At 40.9% G+C, this 25,703-nt stretch overlaps 1 protein-coding gene and 1 long non-coding RNA gene across 6 annotated transcripts in view; one reads left to right on the forward strand and one right to left on the reverse strand.

The window, feature by feature from the left end:
• Nucleotides 1-14,317: 14,317 nt before the first annotated feature.
• On the forward strand, nt 14,318-16,822 carry LOC310732561. Its single transcript, XR_014535494.1, has 3 exons — nt 14,318-14,493; nt 14,603-14,658; nt 16,408-16,822. It is a non-coding gene; the product is annotated as an uncharacterized lncRNA (long non-coding RNA).
• Nucleotides 16,823-17,153: 331 nt separating this feature from the next.
• Nucleotides 17,154-25,703, reverse strand: part of LOC310732450 (proton-coupled zinc antiporter SLC30A1) — an 8,639-nt gene continuing 89 nt past the window's right edge. The window contains exons 1-5 of one of the 5 annotated variants that reach the window (XM_083553026.1): nt 24,387-24,721; nt 22,121-22,360; nt 19,268-19,797; nt 18,999-19,178; nt 17,154-18,830 (exon numbers count right to left, since the gene is read on the reverse strand). In XM_083553026.1, coding sequence (XP_083409152.1) covers nt 18,211-18,830; nt 18,999-19,178; nt 19,268-19,790 — 1,323 coding nt within the window. In that variant the 5' untranslated portion in view covers nt 19,791-19,797; nt 22,121-22,360; nt 24,387-24,721 and the 3' untranslated portion in view covers nt 17,154-18,210. Of the gene's footprint in view, nt 18,831-18,998; nt 19,179-19,267; nt 19,798-19,994; nt 20,305-22,120; nt 22,361-24,382; nt 24,722-25,446 lie in introns of those variants that run through there. The other 4 variants (XM_083553027.1, XM_083553025.1, XM_083553028.1 and 1 more) reach the window with 4 other exon arrangements.

Raw genomic sequence — 25,703 nt, forward strand, 5'->3', positions numbered from 1 at the left:
CACTGATACACATTTATACATAGATACACACTAACGTACACTGATACACACCAACACACATTGATACACACTGATACACATTTATACATAGATACACACTAACGTACACTGATACACACCAACACACATTGATACACACTGATACACATTTATACATAGATACACACTAACGTACACTGATACACACCAACACACATTGATACACACTGATACACATTTATACATAGATACACACTAACGTACACTGATACACACCAACACACATTGATACACACTGATACACATTTATACATAGATACACACTAACGTACACTGATACACACCAACACACATTGATACACACTGATACACATTTATACATAGATACACACTAACGCACACTGATACACACCAACACACATTGATACACAGATACATCACCAACACACATTGATACACACTGATACACATTTATACATAGATACACACTAACGTACACTGATACACACCAACACACATTGATACACACTGATACACATTTATACATAGATACACACTAACGTACACTGATACACATTTATACATAGATACACACTAACGTACACTGATACACACCAACACACATTGATACACACTGATACACATTTATACATAGATACACACTAACGCACACTGATACACACCAACACACATTGATACACACTGATACACATTTATACATAGATACACACTAACGCACACTGATACACACCAACACACATTGATACACAGATACATCACCAACACACATTGATACACACTGATACACATTTATACATAGATACACACTAACGTACACTGATACACACCAACACACATTGATACACACTGATACACATTTATACATAGATACACACTAACGTACACTGATACACACCAACACACATTGATACACACTGATACACATTTATACATAGATACACACTAACGTACACTGATACACACCAACACACATTGATACACACTGATACACATTTATACATAGATACACACTAACGTACACTGATACACACCAACACACATTGATACACACTGATACACATTTATACATAGATACACACTAACGTACACTGATACACACCAACACACATTGATACACACTGATACACATTTATACATAGATACACACTAACGCACACTGATACACACCAACACACATTGATACACAGATACATCACCAACACACATTGATACACACTGATACACATTTATACATAGATACACACTAACGTACACTGATACATCACCAACACACATTGATACACACTGATACACACTAACGTACACAGATACATCACCAACACACATTGATACACACTGATACACATTTATACATAGATACACACTAACGTACACTGATACATCACCAACACACATTGATACACACTGATACACACTAACGTACACAGATACATCACCAACACACATTGATACACACTGATACACATTTATACATAGATACACACTAACGTACACTGATACACATTTATACATAGATACACACTAACGCACACTGATACACACCAACACACATTGATACACACTGATACACATTTATACATAGATACACACTAACGCACACTGATACACATTTATACATAGATACACACTAACGTACACTGATACACACCAACACACATTGATACACACTGATACACATTTATACATAGATACACACTAACGTACACTGATACACATTTATACATAGATACACACTAACGCACACTGATACACACCAACACACATTGATACACACTGATACACATTTATACATAGATACACACTAACGCACACTGATACACACCAACACACATTGATACACAGATACATCACCAACACACATTGATACACACTGATACACATTTATACATAGATACACACTAACGTACACTGATACACACCAACACACATTGATACACACTGATACACATTTATACATAGATACACACTAACGTACACTGATACACATTTATACATAGATACACACTAACGTACACTGATACACACCAACACACATTGATACACACTGATACACATTTATACATAGATACACACTAACGCACACTGATACACACCAACACACATTGATACACACTGATACACATTTATACATAGATACACACTAACGTACACTGATACACACCAACACACATTGATACACACTGATACACATTTATACATAGATACACACTAACGCACACTGATACACACCAACACACATTGATACACAGATACATCACCAACACACATTGATACACACTGATACACATTTATACATAGATACACACTAACGTACACTGATACACACCAACACACATTGATACACACTGATACACATTTATACATAGATACACACTAACGTACACTGATACATCACCAACACACATTGATACACACTGATACACATTTATACATAGATACACACTAACGTACACTGATACACACCAACACACATTGATACACACTGATACACATTTATACATAGATACACACTAACGTACACTGATACATCACCAACACACATTGATACACACTTCTTCTTCTTCTTCTTTTTCTTTCGGCTGCTCCCATTAGGGGTCGCCACAGCGGATCATCCGTCTCCATACCACCCTGTCCTCTATATCTGCCTCTTTTACACCAACTACCTGCATGTCTTCCCTCACCACATCCATGAACCTCCTCCTTGGCCTTCCTCTTTTCCTCCTACCTGGTGGCTCCATCTTCAGCATTTTTCTACCAATATAATTCATGTCCCTTCTCTGCACATGTCCAAACCATCTCAATCTCGCCTCCCTCACCTTGTCACCACAACATCCTACATGTGCTGTCCCTCTAATAAACTCATTTCTAATCTTGTCCATCCTCGTCACTCCCAACGAAAACCTCAACATCTTCAGCTCTGCTACCTCCAGCTCCACCTCCTGTCTTTTACTCAATGCCACTGTCTCTAATCCATACAACATCGCAGGTCTCACCACAGTCCTATAAACTTTCCCTTTCATTCTTGCAGATACTCTTCTATCACAAATCACTCCTGTCACTCTTCTCCACCCACTCCACCCTGCATGCACTCTTTTCTTTACTTCCCTAACACACTCTCCATTACTTTGCACTGTTGACCCCAGGTACCTGAACTCCTCCACCTTCTTCACCTCTTCACCCTGCAACCGCATCACTCCACTGCCCTCCCTCTCATTCACACACATGTACTCTGTCTTACTCCTACTGACTTTCATTCCCTTTCTCTCCAGCGCATATCTCCACCTCTCCAGGCTCTTCTCAACCTGCTCTCTACTCTCACCACAAATCACAATATCATCTGCAAACATCATAGTCCAGGGAGACTCCTGTCTGACCTCGTCCGTCAACCTGTCCATCACCACTGCAAACAGGAAAGGGCTCAGGGCCGATCCTTGATGTAGTCCAACCTTCACCCTGAACCAGTCTGTCGTACCTACTGCACACTTTACTGCCGTCACACTGTCCTCATACATGTCCTGCACCACCCTCAAATACTTCTCTGACACACCTGACTTCCTCATACAATACCACAACTCCTCTCTCGGCACCCTGTCGTACGCTTTCTCTAAATCCACAAATACACAATGCAGCTCCTTCTGTCCTTCTCTATACTTCTCCATCAACATCCTCAAAGCAAATAAGGCATCTGTGGTGCTCTTCCTCGGCATGAAACCATACTGTTGCTCACAGATGGTCACCTCTTCTCTCAGCCTGGCTTCCACTACTCTTTCCCATAACTTCATGGTGTGACTGATCAACTTAATTCCCCTGTAGTTACTGCAGGTTTGCACATCTCCCTTATGCTTAAAGATCGGTACCAGCACACTCCTTCTCCATTCCTCAGGCATCCTCTCCCCTTCCAGAATCCTGTTAAACAATCTGGTTAAAAACTCCACTGCCATCTCTCCTAAACATCTCCACGCTTCTACCGGTATGTCATCTGGTCCAACCGACTTTCCATTCTTCATCCTCTTAATCGCTGCTCTCACTTCCTCCTTACTAATCCTATCTACATCCTGCTTCACCAACTCCACATCCTCCAACCTTCTCTCTCTCTGATTTTCCTCATTCATCAGCTGCTCAAAATACTCCCTCCATCTTCTCAACACACTCTCCTCACTAGTCAACACATTTCCCTCTCCATCCTTTATTGCTCTAACTTGCAGTACATCCTTCCCAGCTCGGTCCCTCTGCTTGGCCAATCGGTATAAATCCTTTTCTCCTTCCTTAGTGTCCAACCTCTTATACAGTTCCTCATATGCCTTTTCCTTGGCTTTCGCCACATCCCTTTTAACCTGCTGCCGCATCTCCTTGTACTCCTGCCTACTTTTCTCATCACTCTGTCGATCCCACTTCTGTTTTGCCAATCTCTTTCCCCTAATGCTCTCCTGCACTTCCTCATTCCACCACCACGTCTCCTTGTCTTGCTTTCTATTTCCAGATGTCACACCAAGTACTTTTCTAGCTGCCTCCCTCATCACTCCTGCGGTAGTTGCCCAATCATCCGGCACCTTTTCACCACCACCGAGCCCCTGTCTGACCTCTTCCCTGAACCTCACACTACACTCTTCCTCCTTCAGTTTCCACCATCTTATTCTTCTTTTAAACCTTACTTTCCTCCTCTTCTTCTTCGCCTCCAAAACCATCCTACAGACCACCATTCGATGCTGTCTAGCTACACTGTCCCCCGCCAACACCTTACAGTCTCCAATCTCCTTCAGGTTGCATCTCCTACACAGAAGATAATCCACCTGTGTGCACCTTCCTCCACTCTTATATGTCACCCTATGATCCTCCTTCTTCTTAAAATACGTGTTCACCACTGCCATTTCCATCCTTTTAGCAAAATCTACCACCATCTGCCCTTCTACATTCCTCTCCTTAAAACCATACCTACCCATCACCTCCTCATCACCTCTGTTCCCTTCACCTACATGCCCATTAAAGTCTGCCCCAATCACCAATCGTTCTTTCCTAGGTACACCATCTACCACTTCATCTAATTCACTCCAGAATCTTTCCTTCTCCTCCATCTCACAGCCAACTTGTGGAGCATAGGCACTGATGACATTTATCATCATCCCTTCAACTTCCACCTTCACGATCATCACCCTATCAGAAACTCTCTTCACCTCCACTACACTCTTACTGTACTCTTCCTTCAGAATCACCCCTACACCATTTCTCTTCCCATCCACACCATGATAAAACAGTTTAAACCCACCTCCAATGTTCCTGGCCTTACTCCCTTTCCACTTGGTCTCCTGAACACACAACACATCTACCTTTCTCCTCTCCATCATATCAGCTATCTCTCTCCCTTTACCCGTCATAGTACCAACATTTAAAGTACCAACCCGAACCTCTACTCTCCTACACTGCTCCTTTTCCTGCCGTCTCTGTAGACGCCTTCCTCCTCTCCTTCTCCTCCTTCGGCCAACAGTAGCCCAATTTCCACCGGTACCCTGTCGGCTAACGATACCTGTGGCGGTCGTTGTTAACCCGGGCCTCGACCGATCCGGTATGAAATTCTCATTTGTGATCCGCATATTTGATTTGGCACATGTTTTACGCTGGATGCCCTTCCTAACGCAACCCTCCCCATTTACCCGGGCTTGGGACCGGCACTAAGAGTACACTGGCTTGTGCCCCCCTAATGGCTGGGTTACACATTGATACACACTGATACACATTTATACATAGATACACACTAACGTACACTGATACACACCAACACACATTGATACACACTGATACACATTTATACATAGATACACACTAACGCACACTGATACACACCAACACACATTGATACACAGATACATCACCAACACACATTGATACACACTGATACACATTTATACATAGATACACACTAACGTACACTGATACATCACCAACACACATTGATACACACTGATACACATTTATACATAGATACACACTAACGTACACAGATACATCACCAACACACATTGATACACACTGATACACATTTATACATAGATACACACTAACGTACACTGATACACATTTATACATAGATACACACTAACGCACACTGATACACACCAACACACATTGATACACACTGATACACATTTATACATAGATACACACTAACGCACACTGATACACATTTATACATAGATACACACTAACGCACACTGATACACACCAACACACATTGATACACAGATACATCACCAACACACATTGATACACACTGATACACATTTATACATAGATACACACTAACGTACACTGATACACACCAACACACATTGATACACACTGATACACATTTATACATAGATACACACTAACGTACACTGATACACATTTATACATAGATACACACTAACGCACACTGATACACACCAACACACATTGATACACACTGATACACATTTATACATAGATACACACTAACGCACACTGATACACACCAACACACATTGATACACAGATACATCACCAACACACATTGATACACACTGATACACATTTATACATAGATACACACTAACGTACACTGATACACACCAACACACATTGATACACACTGATACACATTTATACATAGATACACACTAACGTACACTGATACACATTTATACATAGATACACACTAACGTACACTGATACACACCAACACACATTGATACACACTGATACACATTTATACATAGATACACACTAACGCACACTGATACACACCAACACACATTGATACACACTGATACACATTTATACATAGATACACACTAACGTACACTGATACACACCAACACACATTGATACACACTGATACACATTTATACATAGATACACACTAACGCACACTGATACACACCAACACACATTGATACACAGATACATCACCAACACACATTGATACACACTGATACACATTTATACATAGATACACACTAACGTACACTGATACACACCAACACACATTGATACACACTGATACACATTTATACATAGATACACACTAACGTACACTGATACATCACCAACACACATTGATACACACTGATACACATTTATACATAGATACACACTAACGTACACTGATACACACCAACACACATTGATACACACTGATACACATTTATACATAGATACACACTAACGTACACTGATACATCACCAACACACATTGATACACACTGATACACATTTATACATAGATACACACTAACGTACACTGATACACACCAACACACATTGATACACACTGATACACATTTATACATAGATACACACTAACGCACACTGATACACACCAACACACATTGATACACAGATACATCACCAACACACATTGATACACACTGATACACATTTATACATAGATACACACTAACGTACACTGATACATCACCAACACACATTGATACACACTGATACACATTTATACATAGATACACACTAACGTACACAGATACATCACCAACACACATTGATACACACTGATACACATTTATACATAGATACACACTAACGTACACTGATACACATTTATACATAGATACACACTAACGCACACTGATACACACCAACACACATTGATACACACTGATACACATTTATACATAGATACACACTAACGCACACTGATACACATTTATACATAGATACACACTAACGCACACTGATACACACCAACACACATTGATACACAGATACATCACCAACACACATTGATACACACTGATACACATTTATACATAGATACACACTAACGTACACTGATACACACCAACACACATTGATACACACTGATACACATTTATACATAGATACACACTAACGTACACTGATACACATTTATACATAGATACACACTAACGCACACTGATACACACCAACACACATTGATACACACTGATACACATTTATACATAGATACACACTAACGCACACTGATACACACCAACACACATTGATACACAGATACATCACCAACACACATTGATACACACTGATACACATTTATACATAGATACACACTAACGTACACTGATACACACCAACACACATTGATACACACTGATACACATTTATACATAGATACACACTAACGTACACTGATACACATTTATACATAGATACACACTAACGTACACTGATACACACCAACACACATTGATACACACTGATACACATTTATACATAGATACACACTAACGCACACTGATACACACCAACACACATTGATACACACTGATACACATTTATACATAGATACACACTAACGTACACTGATACACACCAACACACATTGATACACACTGATACACATTTATACATAGATACACACTAACGCACACTGATACACACCAACACACATTGATACACAGATACATCACCAACACACATTGATACACACTGATACACATTTATACATAGATACACACTAACGTACACTGATAAACACCAACACACATTGATACACACTGATACACATTTATACATAGATACACACTAACGTACACTGATACATCACCAACACACATTGATACACACTGATACACATTTATACATAGATACACACTAACGTACACTGATACACACCAACACACATTGATACACACTGATACACATTTATACATAGATACACACTAACGCACACTGATACACACCAACACACATTGATACACAGATACATCACCAACACACATTGATACACACTGATACACATTTATACATAGATACACACTAACGTACACTGATACATCACCAACACACATTGATACACACTGATACACATTTATACATAGATACACACTAACGTACACTGATACACACAAACACACATTGATACACACTGATACACATTTATACATAGATACACACTAACGCACACTGATACACACCAACACACATTGATACACAGATACATCACCAACACACATTGATACACACTGATACACATTTATACATAGATACACACTAACGCACACTGATACACACCAACACACATTGATACACAGATACATCACCAACACACATTGATACACACTGATACACATTTATACATAGATACACACTAACGCACACTGATACACATTTATACATAGATACACACTAACGCACACTGATACACACCAACACACATTGATACACAGATACATCACCAACACACATTGATACACACTGATACACATTTATACATAGATACACACTAACGCACACTGATACACACCAACACACATTGATACACAGATACATCACCAACACACATTGATACACACTGATACACATTTATACATAGATACACGCTAACGCACACTGATACACATTTATACATAGATACACACTAACGCACACTGATACACACCAACACACATTGATACACAGATACATCACCAACACACATTGATACACACTGATGCACATTTATACATAGATACACACTAACGTACACTGATACACACCAACACACATTGATACACAGATACATCACCAACACACATTGATACACACTGATACACATTTATACATAGATACACACTAACGCACACTGATACACACCAACACACATTGATACACACTGATACACATTTATACATAGATACACACTAACGCACACTGATACATCACCAACACACATTGATACACAGATACATCACCAACACACATTGATACACACTGATACACATTTATACATAGATACACACTAACGTACACTGATACACACCAACACACATTGATACACACTGATACACATTTATACATAGATACACACTAACGTACACTGATACACACCAACACACATTGATACACACTGATACACATTTATACATAGATACACACTAACGTACACTGATACACACCAACACACATTGATACACAGATACATCACCAACACACATTGATACACACTGATACACATTTATACATAGATACACACTAACGCACACTGATACACACCAACACACATTGATACACACTGATACACATTTATACATAGATACACACTAACGCACACTGATACACACCAACACACATTGATACACACTGATACACATTTATACATAGATACACACTAACGCACACTGATACACACCAACACACATTGATACACAGATACATCACCAACACACATTGATACACACTGATACACATTTATACATAGATACACACTAACGTACACTGATACACACCAACACACATTGATACACACTGATACACATTTATACATAGATACACACTAACGTACACTGATACACACCAACACACATTGATACACACTGATACACATTTATACATAGATACACACTAACGCACACTGATGCACACTGATACACACCAACACACATTGATACACACTGATACACATTTATACATAGATACACACTAACGCACACTGATGCACACTGATACACACCAACACACATTGATACACACTAACTAATTCATACACACTAATGCACACTGATACACACTAACATACTGATGCACACAGATACACACTAACACATTCATACACGTGTATGAATGTGTTAGTGTGTATCAGTGTGTTAGTGTGTATCAGTGTGCGTGTTTTTCAATGTGCATTAGTGCACTAATGCACATTGAAAAACACGCACACTGATACACACTAACACACATTGATACACACTAACACACTGATACACACCAGTGCACACTAACACACTGATACACACAGATGCACACTAACACACATTGATACACACAGATACACACTAACACACTGATACACACCAGTGCACACTAACACACTGATACACACAGATACACACTAATACATTCATACACACTAATGCACATTGAAAAACACGCACACAGATACAATAACACACATTGGTACACACAGATACACACTAACACACTAATACACACATATACACACTAACACACATTGATACACACAGATACACACTAACACACATTGATACACACAGATACACACTAACACATTGATACACACAGATACACACTAACACACATTGATACACACAGATACACACTAACACATTGATACACACAGATACACACTAACACACATTAATACACACAGATACACACTAACACACATTGATACACACAGATACACACTAACACACATTGATACACACAGATACACACTAACACACATTGATACACACAGATACACTAACACACATTGATACACACAGATACACACTAACACACTGATACACACAGATACACACTAACACACATTGATACACACAGATACACACTAACACACTGATACACACAGATACACACTAACACACATTGATACACACAGATACACACTAACACACATTGATACACAACAGGGGGGGGGGGGGGTGTTTAGTGATGTCACCTCAGCCTTCAAGGTTTCCAGTGGGAGAACTGACAAGAACTGGAGTGACGTCACATAAGGAGTATCAGTAAGGAGAACTGAATCCACATTAAAATTATGGATGACACAAAAAGGTCTAAACCCTCAGGACCCCAATTCAGAAAAAGAAGAAAGAAGTAGGAGAGGAACGTGTGGAAGATAAAGGAGTGTGTGCTGCTCTATCACTCTTCTGGTTATGAGGAGAGTGAAGTGTATTTAATGAAGCAGGTTCAGATCTGTACATCTCTCAGGTTCGCTGGTTCCTGCTGTGAATTCATTTCATTTATTTGCGTAACATTATAATTATATTATAGTGTAGTTTATTATAATGTGTGTAGACACAAAAGATCTCCAGCCCACTGTAACTGCTGCTGCTGGAGTGAAGTTAAACAGCACTGATTGATTCGGTTCCTGTAACTGAGGTGATGTTATAAAGGTTTTCTGTGATTGTACTGAGAAGATCCTGAGCTGAGGTCAGTGAGGAGGAACGTGTGTCACTGTGTACTGCGTCTGATATTCACGCTTGAAATGACAATAAAAAGCTTCTTGACTTCTTGAGAAGCTCCAGTGCTGCTTAAAGACTCATTTAAAGTCAGATATTATAAAGATGTAGATGTTGTACGTATCTTATGGCTATAATTACAGAAGGAGTTTATGATTCGAGGTTCTGAGAGTTTGATAAATTGTGCACAATGAGGTGTATTTCAATGCGTAATAAATGTATTTATGGTGATTTTTATACATGAAATGGAGCTTAGAAATGTCTTCAAATATGTGGACTGCTCTGAGAACATGTTCTAATCAATAGGGAAGACGTTGGGTCATGGCGTGGGTCACCCAGGGGGCGCTATTCAAGCTAAAACCACCACTGCTGCTTGGTGCATCTACTGATCACCAACATACAGTTCAGCATCAGTTCAACATCAAGCAGAACATTTAGAGAGGAATAAATGATGAAGAAACTCCAGACTCGAACTTCCCAACAACACACGTGACCTCGTTTGTGTGATTTTTTTGTATCCACACTGAACAAAATTATAAACGCAACAGTTTTGTTTCTGCCCCATTTTTCATGAGCTGAACTCAAAGATCTAAGACTTTTTCTATGTACACAAAAGATTAATTTTTTCTCAAATATTCTTCACAATTCTGTCTAAATGTGTGTTAGTGATCACTTCTCCTTCACCCAGAGAATCATCACCTCACAGGTGTAGCAGATCAGGACGCTGAGTAGATGAATGATCACTGCACACGTGTGTTTTAGACTCGACACAATAAAATCCCACTCTAAAATGTGCAGTTTTCTCACAGCACGATGTTACAGATGTTGCAGGTGTTGAGGGAGCGTGTGATCCACATGCAGACTGAAAGAACGTCCACCAGAGCTGTTGTTCATGAATTCAATGTTCATGTCTCTACCAAAAGCCGTCTCCAAAGGCGTTTCAGAGAATTTGGCAGTACATCCAACCGGCCTCACAACCGCAGACCACATGTAACCACACCATCCCAGGACCTCGACATCCAGGATCTTCTTCTCTAAGACTGTCTGAGACCAGACACCCAGACACCTGCTGCAGCAATCAGTTTACATAACCAACAGATTTCTGCTCAAACTGTCAGAACGTGTCTCAGGGAAGCTCGTCTGCAGCTCGTCGTCCACATCGGCGTTTACGACAGCGTGTTCCAGGTCCTGCTGATATCCAGCAACTTCACACAGCCAGTGAAGAGGCGTGGACCAACATTCCACAGGCCACAATCAACAACCTGATCAACTCTATGTGGAGATGTGTTGCACTGCGTGAGGTAAATGGTCTCACACCAGATACTGACTGGTTTCCAGACCCCCATTACAGTAAAACTGCACATTTTAGAGTGGACTTTTATTGTGTCCAGTCTAAAACACACGTGTGCAGTAATCATTCGTCTACTTAGCGTCCTGATCTGCTACACCTGTGAGGTGATGCTTCTCTGGGTGAAGGAGAAGTGATCACTAACACACATTTAGACACAATTTCAGAGAAATAGACTCGTCGTGTAAATAGGAAAAGTTGTAGCTCTTTGAGTTCAGCTCAAAAGATCAGAAACAAAAGTGTTGCGTTTATAATTTTGATCAGTGAAGATGTAAAGAAGTTTTTGTGTTCATGATGATTGTAATAAAAATCAATCAGTGTTTGAGTCATTAATATCATTCTATTAATAGATCAGTGCTGAGAGTCACATTCGAGTCTTTACACAGAAACTGAGGTGATTAAGTGAAGAATCTTGTGATAAAAATGATCACAGGAACATTAGAGTTATAATAAATCACTACTTTGGAGACTGAAGTTCATTTGAAGGCAAATAATTTAGTACTTTTACTCAAGTGACAGTTTAAAGGACATTTTTACTGCAGTCACATTTTACTTCGTGATTCTCTTCTTTAACTACATTCTTTCTGCACCACTGAGATTTTCAGGGTGAAACTGCTGAAAGTGAGTTCTGAATAACAGGAACGTAAAAAAACCACAAACTGCACTTTCACTTTCCTCTCCTCCTCTCCTCTCCTCCTCTTCTCCCCTCCTTTTCCACTTCTGTGGAAATTCCCTTCTCTCTGGACTCATGGTCCTTACAGAGTTTTGTTTTTTTCAGAAGGGAGAAGAAACAGAACCTCACATCAAACATGAACGAAACATGAGCTCCTTTGTTCATATTCAGTTGTTTTTAGGAGAATATTTTTTCTTTTAATGGATTTAATGAATTTAGTGAAAGTGATGAGCTCCTGTGAGGGAATTCACTCTGGAACATTCTGTAGATAATAAAGACCAGAATGAGTTTTTGAACACACCAACTGGTGATATGATGCTCACACACACCTGGAATGTTTTCATCATGGTGTTAATAATTGATTGTTGGTTTATTGCTTTAGTTTTGGGTTTGTGAAAATCGAAACCTAGAAATAGTTTTTCTTTCCATGACGTGGCTGGTTGACGTGGGCGTGGTCTGGGGAGAGAGAGAGAGAATAAATAGTGAGAGGAAGAGAAGCTCGGTCTCTCTTTCCCCCGGGACTTCTTCAGTCTGCAGGAGGAGCAGGACTCGAGCTGTTCATGGTGAGTGTCTGGAGAAAGCTCTTTAAAAGCTCATATATTATTTTATTCTCATCTTTATGATGCTGTGATGCCTGTTATCATTAACATCCTGCTACTGATGTCTCCTCAGCTCGGCTGCTCCCTGAGGATCTTTCTGGCCATGGTGCCACTGCTTGCATCTTTCCTGTAAGTTCTTTGACCTGTTTGAGTTCATTTTAAGAGACTGCATGATTCAGTCAGAGTGTGAGATGTTTTTCACCCCAAGAAAATCACATCTCCATCACATTCTTCAGAGTTCTTTATCAGTTCTCAGAGTGAAAACAAAAAGCTCCAGGGAGATCATTAGAATAAATTAGGATGAATGTTTATTACTGAGGATTTCTACAAAAAAAAGAAACCGACCACTGCATTGAAAACGAAGGAGAAATGAGAAGGAGGGAGAAAGAGGATGGTGTGGAGATGAACAGATAGAACAGCAGAACAGAACGTTCTGGATGATGCAAATGTTTGTGTTTGTGTGTGTGTGTGTGTTTGTGTGAGTGTGTGTAAGGTGTGGCTCAGGATTTGTGTTTTATTTAAAAGTGAAGGATGAGGTGTGTGTGTGTGTGTGTGTGTGTGTGTGTGTGTGTGTGTGTGTGTGTGTGTAAGGTGTGGCTCAGGATTTGTGTTTTATTTTAAAAGTGAAGGATGAGGTGTGTGTGTGTGTGTGTGTGTGTGTGTGTGTGTGTGTGTGTGTGTGTGTGTGTGTAAGGTGTGGCTCAGGATTTGTGTTTTATTTAAGAGTGAAGGATGAGGTGTGTGTGTGTGTGTGTGTGTGTGTGTGTGTGTGTGTGTGTGTGTAAGGTGTGGCTCAGGATTTGTGTTTTATTTAAGAGTGAAGGATGAGGTGTGTGTGTGTGTGTGTGTGTGTGTGTGTGTGTGTGTGTGTGTGTGTGTGTGTGTGTGTGTGTGTAAGGTGTGGCTCAGGATTTGTGTTTTATTTAAAAGTGTGTGTGTGTGTGTGTGTGTGTGTGTGTGTGTGTGTGTGTGTGTAAGGTGTGGCTCAGGATTTGTGTTTTATTTAAAAGTTAAGGATGAGGTGTGTGTGTGTGTGTGTGTGTGTGTGTGTGTGTGTGTGTGTGTGTGTGTGTGTGTGTGTAAGGTGTGGCTCAGGATTTGTGTTTTATTTAAAAGTGAAGGATGAGGTGTGTGTGTGTGTGTGTGTGTGTGTGTGTGTGTGTGTGTGTGTGTGTGTGTGTAAGGTGTGGCTCAGGATTTGTGTTTTATTTAAAAGTGAAGGATGAGGTGTGTGTGTGTGTGTGTGTGTGTGTGTGTGTGTGTGTTTGTGTGTGTGTGTGTGTGTGTGTGTTTGTGTGTGTGTGTGTAAGGTGTGGCTCAGGATTTGTGTTTTATTTAAAAGTGAAGGATGAGGTGTGTGTGTGTGTGTGTGTGTGTGTGTGTGTGTGTGTGTGTGTGTGTGTGTGTGTGTGTGTGTGTGTGTGTGTGTGTGTGTGTGTGTGTGTGTAAGGTGTGGCTCAGGATTTGTGTTTTATTTAAAAGTGAAGGATGAGGTGTGTGTGTGTGTGTGTGTGTGTGTGTGTGTGAGACAGGCAGGCAGGCAGGCAGGCAGGCAGACAGACAGGCAGGCAGACAGGCAGGCAGGCAGGCAGACAGACAGACAGGCAGGCAGGCAGGCAGGCAGGCAGACAGGCAGGCAGACAGACAGGCAGGCAGGCAGGCAGGCAGGCAGGCAGGCAGGCATGTCCTCTGATGTGAAGAACACGGTTGGTTTATCAGTTGCACTATGAAGGTTTTATTGACTGTTAACTGAAATATAAACAGGAAGTATTGAGATGGAGATAAATTCGCTTTGGTCGTGTTTCATTGGAAGGGTTATGATGATGATGATGATGATGATGATGATGATGTAATCCGACATCGTTCTCATTGTTACAGATCTCTGGAGGAGGAGGAGAAGTCAAAACACACTTGCCAAGGGGTGTGGCACTGAGTCCTTCTGCCTCCGGGTCAGGTCATGTGGGGGAGCCACACCCTCCCTGAGGGGACGGGAAGCCCCTCTGCAGTCTTTATCTGGGGTTCAGTGGGCCTGCAGTGTACAGCGCCAGGTCGACTCTGATCTGCCAACTAAGCGCAAGACACCAGAAGCAACCACTTAAACAAACCACAAAAAACTAAACCACGAGAAGCTTTCCCTGGCTTCTGGTGTCTGTTGCTTGGTTGGCAGGTTTCTGTGGTTGGCCTGCCGTTGAATGAACAACAACCTTTCATTCGCTTTTTAAAGCTGTACGCCATTTTTCATTCTAACTTAAAAAAAAAAAATCTATAAAAACAGTAAAAACATGGAACATAAGCTCTCTGGTGTTGTGTGTATTTTTTATAATGAAGTTATTGAACTGCTGCAGGTGTGAACAGATTTTACAGATCAAAACTCAAATACTCCTGTTTTCAATTTTACTCACACACACATTAATTCACGTGTTTTTACAACCGTCCCACGTGTAGATAGAAATCAAATAAAACTAACATTTTATACAAATAGAAATAGAAATGTAAAGTATAAAATATTAAATATACATAAAACAATATTCTATACTATAAATATATAAAAATAATAAGATACGCAGGAGTAACGGCTATAATGATAATCAATCAGACAATTCTCTTTCGGTTAGTTGATAAAAATGTGTAAAATGAGTTGTTTTGTTTATTATAAGTAGATCAGACGTGTCCAAATGTTTATTCCTGACATACTGAGAAATGTACGAGGTTCTGCCTCACTTTAATGCACTAATAACATCAAGTGCAGGTCAATTCTGTTATTGTTTAAAGAAAAAAAGGAGGAAGTTACAAGTTGAATGTGCAGATGTTCCACTTTATTTTTATTGAAAACTCCTACAGAGGATTAACTGTAGGTGTGGTGTCTGGGCAGGTGGTTCCATGATAGATATCACTCCAGACGTCTGTCTGCTCTCTAAATAACACCTACAGAACTCAGACGTGTTTATCGCTTCGGCTCTTCGACTTGTTGTACGGTGAAGTCGCTTCCGATGAGCCGCAGTCCAGACGGAACTGCACGGTGATGAAGTGTGGAATAGGAGACATGATGGTTCACTTTTACTTTCTGGAATCTTCACTGCTCCAAAACAACCCCAAACCATTAAACTTCCATCTCCATGTGTGAGTGTGTGGGGGTGAGGGAGTCTGATCACATCTTCTCTCCTGTACTTCATCTCACACATGTTCTTCTGTTAAAGACAAAAAATAACATTCTTCCACTCAATTACGGTCCAGTCCTCCAGTGTGTTTCTGCTTTTTACCATAAAAACTAAAGGAACATACACCAGGTGTTTCCACACTTTTCCAGGTGCTGTTGTTTATAAAATATATGGTTTTTTTATGTAAATCAGATGAAATTCACAGTCAAATAATAAACCATTTGGGTTTATAAATTTGCTTTCAGAATGATATTTATTATTCACCTAGTTTTACACGTAAATGTACATTTTACTGAGTTATAAATTATTATTCCACTCTTTATATAAAGCAGAACATATTTATATTTTATTAAAATTTATTGCTCCGTTTAAAATGTTTTTATTGGGTAGAAATTCGAATAATTGAATCTAATAATTTAAATGTAAACATTTTGATGTGAAAATAAAAACTGGTTATTGTTCAGATGTAATATTTCTGTGATTGATGTAAATAAATTGCGTGTTTGTGTTTAATTCTGATCAGTTATTGGTGTGTGTTCTGCTTCTTGTGGACAGATGTGGAGCTGAAAGGTGTCTCTGGAGGTAAACAGCACATCTTCCTCACACACACTTTCCCACAGCGCAGTGTGCAGTCCGGCCGGAAAGCAGCATCTTCAGGGTGGGAGGTCACAAACTCGGGTTGTACGGTCCAGAACTTCACCCCAAACCTTCTCAGAACATCTGTGATGCTCCTTAGGAGTTCAGAACACTCGAGTGCATTCAGACACGAAGGCCAGTGCACGTGCACAGAGGCTACGACACACATCTCAGAAAGCTGCCACACGTGGAGCTCGTGCACGCCTAACACGCCGGGGACACGCTTCATCTCCGCCCTCAGCTCCTCAATGCACAGACCTGGTGGTGGCGCCTGCAGGAGGAGCAGGACATGACGACAGAGCTCAGGAACCACCGCTGCTAATAGAACCAGCACTGTGAGCATGGAGAACCCCGGGTCCAGGTAGACGCTCAGATCACACCTCCACTGGAACCTCACACAGAGGAGATGAAGTGATCCATTCAGCAGAACCAGAGAAGAACCCAGGAGGCTGTGGAACATTATGATGATGTTTCTTATACACCCACTCACATCACACTGCCGAGCTGCTGAAGAAACACCACACAGGAACATCACCATCGTGATGTGCACAATTACAGTGAACTGCAAAAATGTTCACCCCCCCGTCATTTCCAGCTAAAATAACAATCTAATGCACATCTTCATTTGATCAGTTTATTACAGTTCATATGGGAAGTGTGAGGAACGTCTCTCACCAGCATGACCTGAGTCTCTGCTGCTGCCCTCACATTTATCCTCTTCTCCATGTGCATCTGTGTGAGAGGAATCATGGGAAATGGAGTTGGAGCGACGGTGAACCGAGTGATCCTGAGGGTCTGGATGGAGATCGTTCAACCCGGGGTTACAAAACATCAGCACATCACCATGAGGAGAACCTGGAGGAGAAGATGATTCAAATGTTTAAAGAGCATCTTTACAAACCTGATGATCTACTGGATGGAACTGTAAACATCTAACATTATACCTGCTGGAGGTAAAGAAGTTTCTGTCTCACTTTTTTTGAGACCATAAACTCCTGAATCTGTTCGTCTTGAACATCTCCACACCAGCAGCAGAATATTAAAGAGCAGACTGACTGCACCGAGGGCTGTGGCCAGGAGAGGGCGCTGTAGGGGGTGAGGCTGTAGTGTGTGGCTCAGGATATCGAAGCTGATGGACACACACAGTGAGGAGAGAAGCAGGGCTGAGATCAAACCTCCAACCAACTTCACGCGAAACCTGGAGTACTGAGATCCATCAGCGGTAGGAGATGTGTGGTTCTCCTGTGGTTCTGTTGCTCTGGGTTCAGCTGAGATGCTGGGGATCTCCTCAGCACCTCGTGTGGAGATCGCCATGCCGATGAGGACGTAGAGGGTGTGGAAGCTGTCCACCGTGTTAATGAGGGAGTCACACAGACGTCCAACGATGACCTCACACAGCACGAGCACACAGGTCAGGACCAGCATGCACCTGTGAAGAGGCTCCGCCCACACAGCTGACCTGTCCATCACACACCTACCGCACGTATACACACACATACACACCACAGCACATAAATACACACGTTAATACACACAGACAATTATCACAGCAATAACATTTCATTTTCATTCTTTTCCCTCCATACCCTCATCCTCATCTTCATCCTTATCCTCATCATCCTTATCCTCATCTTCATCCACATCCTCATCTTCATCCACATCTTTATCCACACCCTCATCCTCATCTTCATCCTTATCCTCATCTTCATCCACATCCTCATCTTCATCCACATCTTCATCCACATCTTTATCCACACACTCATCCACATCTTCATCCTTATCCTCATCATCATCCACATCCTCATCCTCATCTTCATCCACATCCTCATCTTCATCCACATCTTTATCCACACCCTCATCCTCATCTTCATCCTTATCCTCATCTTCATCCACATCCTCATCTTCATCCACATCTTCATCCACATCTTTATTCACACACTTATCCTCATCATCCTCCACATCCTCATCCTCATCTTCATCCACATCCTCATCTTTATCCACATCTTCATCCAAATCCTCAACCTCATCTTCATCTAGATCCTCATCTTCATCCACATCTTTATTCACACACTTATCCTCATCATCCTCCACATCCTCATCCTCATCTTCATCCACATCCTCATCTTTATCCACATCTTCATCCAAATCCTCAACCTCATCTTCATCTAGATCCTCATCTTCATCCACATCTTCAAACACATCTTCATCCACATCCTCATCTTCATTCTTACTCCAAAAATGTAAATAAAACAGAGAGGTTTTGATGTTGTGATGATCTGAAGGTGTTTTAATGGCACTAAAATAAAGATCTAAGATTATGAGAATGAATATAATATTTAAATCTGCAGTTCTCTGAGGTTTAAATCTCTTTATCATGCTGGTGTTCAGGGTGAAATTCTTTAATCATCTTCTCCATCATCTCTTTCGAGAAACAAAATTCTCTTCGAATATCACAGACGTAACCATCAAAATCCTTCTGACTGCACAGAAGAGACTTGAGATCCTTCACTGCTAAATTCCATCGTAAAGTAGATTCAATCAAATCCTTCACAATGAAACTGCGATTCTTCTCAAAATATCTCCACTTTATTCTCCTGATCTTTATTTTTTTATATAAAACCTGAAACTCACTGGAGATTATTGATGAATTGAGATCAGTGTAAAAAAAAAACTTCTCTTACAATCAATCAACATTCAGATTCTACACTAATCAATAAATATAGAAATAAACCACACCCAAAACCACAACCACAAACACACCCACAACCACACCCACAAACACAACCACAAACAAAACCACAACCAGAAACACAACCACAAACAAAACCACAAACACACCCACAACCACACCCACAAACACAACCACAAACAAAACCACAACCAGAAACACAACCACAAACAAAACCACAAACACAAACACAACCACAAACAAAACCACAACCACAACCACAAACACAACCACAACCACACCCACAACCACACCCACACCCACAAACACAAACACAAACACACCCACAAACACAACCACAAACAAAACCACAACCACAAACAAAACCACAACCACAAACAAAACCACAACCACAACCACAACCACACCCACAACCACACCCACAAACACAAACACAAACACAAACACACCCACAAACAAAACCACAACCACAAACAAAACCACAACCACAACCACAACCACAAACAAAACCACAACCACAAACACAACCACAAACACAACCACAAACAAAACCACAAACACAAACACAACCACAACCACAAACACAACCACAAACTACAACCACAAACAAAACCACAAACACAAACACAACCACAACCACAAACACAACCACAAACACAACCACAACCACACCCACAACCACACCCACACCCACAAACACAAACACACCCACAAACACAACCACAAACAAAACCACAACCACAAACAAAACCACAACCACAACCACAACCACACCCACAACCACACCCACAAACACAAACACAAACACACCCACAAACAAAACCACAACCACAAACAAAACCACAACCACAACCACAACCACAAACACAACCACAAACAAAACCACAAACACAAACACAACCACAACCACAAACACAACCACAACCACAAACTACAACCACAAACAAAACCACAAACAAAAACACAACCACAACCACAAACACAACCACAACCACAAACACAACCACAAACCACAACCACAACCACAAACAAAACCACAACCACAAACACAAACACACCCACAAACACAACCACAACCACACTCACAACCACAAACACAACCACAAACCTGAGCTGCTGCAGCTTTCGTTTCTTTCCAACGGATAAACTCTTCCTTTATTTACCACTGTCACCTTGTCCACTCCTACTGTGTGTGTGTGTGTGTGTGTGTGTGTGTGTGTGTGTGTGTGTGTGTGTGAGCGTGTGTGTGAGTGTGTGTGTGTGTGTGTAAAAAAAATTTCCTATATGAGAATCTCCCACGCCTCTGCCTAATCTGTATCATGTGAGGAAATTCTCTCTCTTGTGAAACCTACAGAGAATTTTAGAAGTGAGAGATCAGAATTCAGCGAGAGGAAAAAAAAAGTGATCAAATAAAACTCAAAATGCATCAAACAGACTTTCATTTCATTACAACACACAATTGACAAACTACAGAAACTTACACTGGAATCAAAGCTTCAAACATTTAGTTTGAAAACTCAATTATTTAACATAAAAATAATAATATTCTTCTTCTTCTTCTTCTTCTTCTTCTTCTTCTTCTTCTTCTTCTTCTTCTTCTTTTTCTTCTTCTTCTTCTTATTATTATTATTTCGGCTTCTCTAATTAGGAGACTCTACAGCGGATCATCCGTCTCCATACCACCCTGTCCTCTACATCTGCCTCTTTCACACCAACTACCTGCATGTCTTCCCTCACCACATCCATAATCCTCCTCCTTGGTCTTCCTCTTTTCCTCCTTCCTGGTGTCTCCATCCTCAGCATTCTCCTACTGATATACCCCATGTTCCTCCTCTGCACATGTCCAAACCACCTCAATCACAACTCCCTCACCTTGTCTCCAAAACGTCCTACATGCGCTGTCGCTCTAATAAACTCATCTCTAATCCTGTCCATCGTCGTCACTCCCAACGAACATCTCAACATCTTCAGCTCTGCTACCTCCAGCTCCACCTCCTGTCTTTTACTCAATGCCACTGTCTCTAAACCAAACAACATCTCAGGTCTCACCACAGTCCTATAAACTTTCTCTTTCACTCTCACAGATACTCTTCTATCACAAATCACTCCTGCTAACACTCTTCTCCACCCACTCCACCCTGCCTGCACTCTTTTCTTCACTTCTCTAACACACTCTGTGATTTGTGGTGAGAGTAGTGAGCAGGTTGAGAAGAGCCTGGAGAGGTGGAGGTACACGCTGGAGAGAAGGGGAATGAAAGTCAGTAGGAGTAAGACAGAGTACATGTGTGTGAATGAGAGGAAGGGCAGTGGAGGGGTGCGGTTGCAGAGAGAAGAGGTGGAGAAGGTGGAGGAGTTCAGGTACATGGGGTCAACAGTGTAAACTAATGGTACCTCTTCTCTCTGCAACCGCACCCCTCCACTGCCCTTCCTCTCATTCACACACATGTACTCTGTCTTACTCCTACTGACTTTCATTCCCCTTCTCTCCAGCGTGTACCTCCACCTCTCCAGGCTCTTCTCAACCTGCTCACTACTCTCACCACAAATCACAATATCATCCACAAACATCATAGTCCAGGGAGACTCCTGTCTGACCTCGAACAGGAAAGGGCTCAGAGTCAATCCTTGATGCAGTCCAACCTTCATTCTCGTCCTCTTCTTCTTCACCTTCAAGAGCATCCTACAGACCACCATCCGATGCTGTCTAGCTACACTGTCCCAATCACCAATATTTCATTTCTAGGTTCACCTTCTACCACTTCATCTAATTCACTCCAGAATCTTTCCTTTTCCTTCATCTCACAACCCACAACCCCTCTACCTTTCTCCTCTCCATCATATCAGCTCCCTCTCTCCCTTTACCAGTCATAGTACCAACATTTAAAGTAACAACCCGAACCTCCACTCTCCTCCACTTCTCCTTTCCCTGCCGTCTCTGTAGATGTCTTCCTCCTCTCCTTCTCCTCCTTCAGACAACAGCAGCACAATTTACACCGGTACCCTGTTAGTAATGATACCTGTGGTGGTTGTTGGTAACCCGGGCCTCGACCGATCCGCTATGAAATTCTGATTTGTGATCTGCATGTTTGATTTGGCGCATGTTTTATGCTGGATCTCCTTCATAACACAAACCTCCACATTTATCCTCTTATACTGAGACCTGATAATAAATAATTGAGCGTCTAAATAAAATGTCTAAAACAGCTATAATAATTATTTTGCCCATGATTCGTGTCAAAACTAAACTCCACCCACATTAATTTAAACCCAGCCCACTATTGCATAGCCCTGCCTCAGTTTAAATAAACTCCACCCACATGTTCAATCACATGAACTAAAACATAATCTATATATTTGCAAAACAACCAACCAACCAAACACAGAAGAAGCTCAAGAAAACTCCTGATCATTGGTGCTTTCAGGATGTTCAGGACGTGATGCTGAAGCAGTTGTGCAGACGAACTTAAAGTCTCTTTTATTCCGGAGAAGGAACATCATCACAGCCCATCACTGGGCGAGAACTCAAACTTGAACACATGATGGACCTGAGGATCTGCTGAAGCAGAGTGGAGATGTTCTCGTAAAGAAGTGTCCTCATTGTTACCAGATCAGCAGATCTCTCTACATGAGTGTAAGCACTAATGCCGTCCATCAGCTGACCAAGGAGAAGAACTCAGAGAGAACACACACCTTATTGTGAGCAGGATTAACTTTCTGACCCTGTGTGTGTGTGAGACAGAAATCTCTGTCTCCCATCTGACCCTGAAAACCCTGCTTTAGGAAGAACATGATGTGCTCACATGGGTCTTATAGATCAGAGCGTATCTCCTGTTCCGAAGGTCATAAGATTATCCAGTTTAAAGAGCTGAAATGTCCGTCACATCACCGTCATGTGGACTCATCATTTGTCCATACACCCCGCCCCCAACACACACACACGCGTGCACACACACACACACACATACGTATGTATGCAAAAGTTAGTTCCCCCTATAGACAAATAAAACTTTTCTTAAAAAACTTTTGGTGTTTTAGTTTTTTTATGTCATTTCACATAAACTTCACTTTAAATGGTCTGATAAACCTTCAGTTCAGGTCAGTAGTTTGCACTCCTCTTCCTCTTAACCCAGTGGTTCTCTGTGTGGGGCCCTCTACTGGCGAATAAAGACATAACAGGTGGGACGCACTGAATGGCAGGATTAATGTAATTCTTTTGTGTTCGTTATTAATAATTGATGATTTTCTCTATTAAATAAAGTTTATACACTTAATCACAAACAAACAAACAGGTCATTAATGTGAGTACATTAAAACATCAGTTATTGGTACCAAACAACTACTTTTATTTTTGACCTTGGTGCTATTTGATGTTATTGATTTAGATCTTAATATTTCGATATATTAGACATTTTTTAACTTGAAGTATTTCATGACCTTTTTTGGGGTGATGGAGGACAAGTGGAGCTTGAAAATCCACCCCCTGGAAAGTATGGAACAGCAGAAAAAGTTTAGGAACCACTGCATTCATCTTTATTCTCTCTCTGTAGCAGCAGCTGTAATGTAGCTTTGTATTTGATCCTGTTAGGCCACACCCACTTTTATATTTAGTTTGTTTTAAAAATGTGTAAATCAGAACTCCATTTCTACACAATTCCTCGACACAAAAACCCTGCTTTAAAATAAAGAATGAT

The sequence above is a fragment of the Silurus aristotelis genome (assembly GCF_946808225.1).
Source record: "Silurus aristotelis genome assembly, chromosome: 10".
Taxonomy (NCBI): Eukaryota; Metazoa; Chordata; class Actinopteri; order Siluriformes; family Siluridae; genus Silurus; species Silurus aristotelis.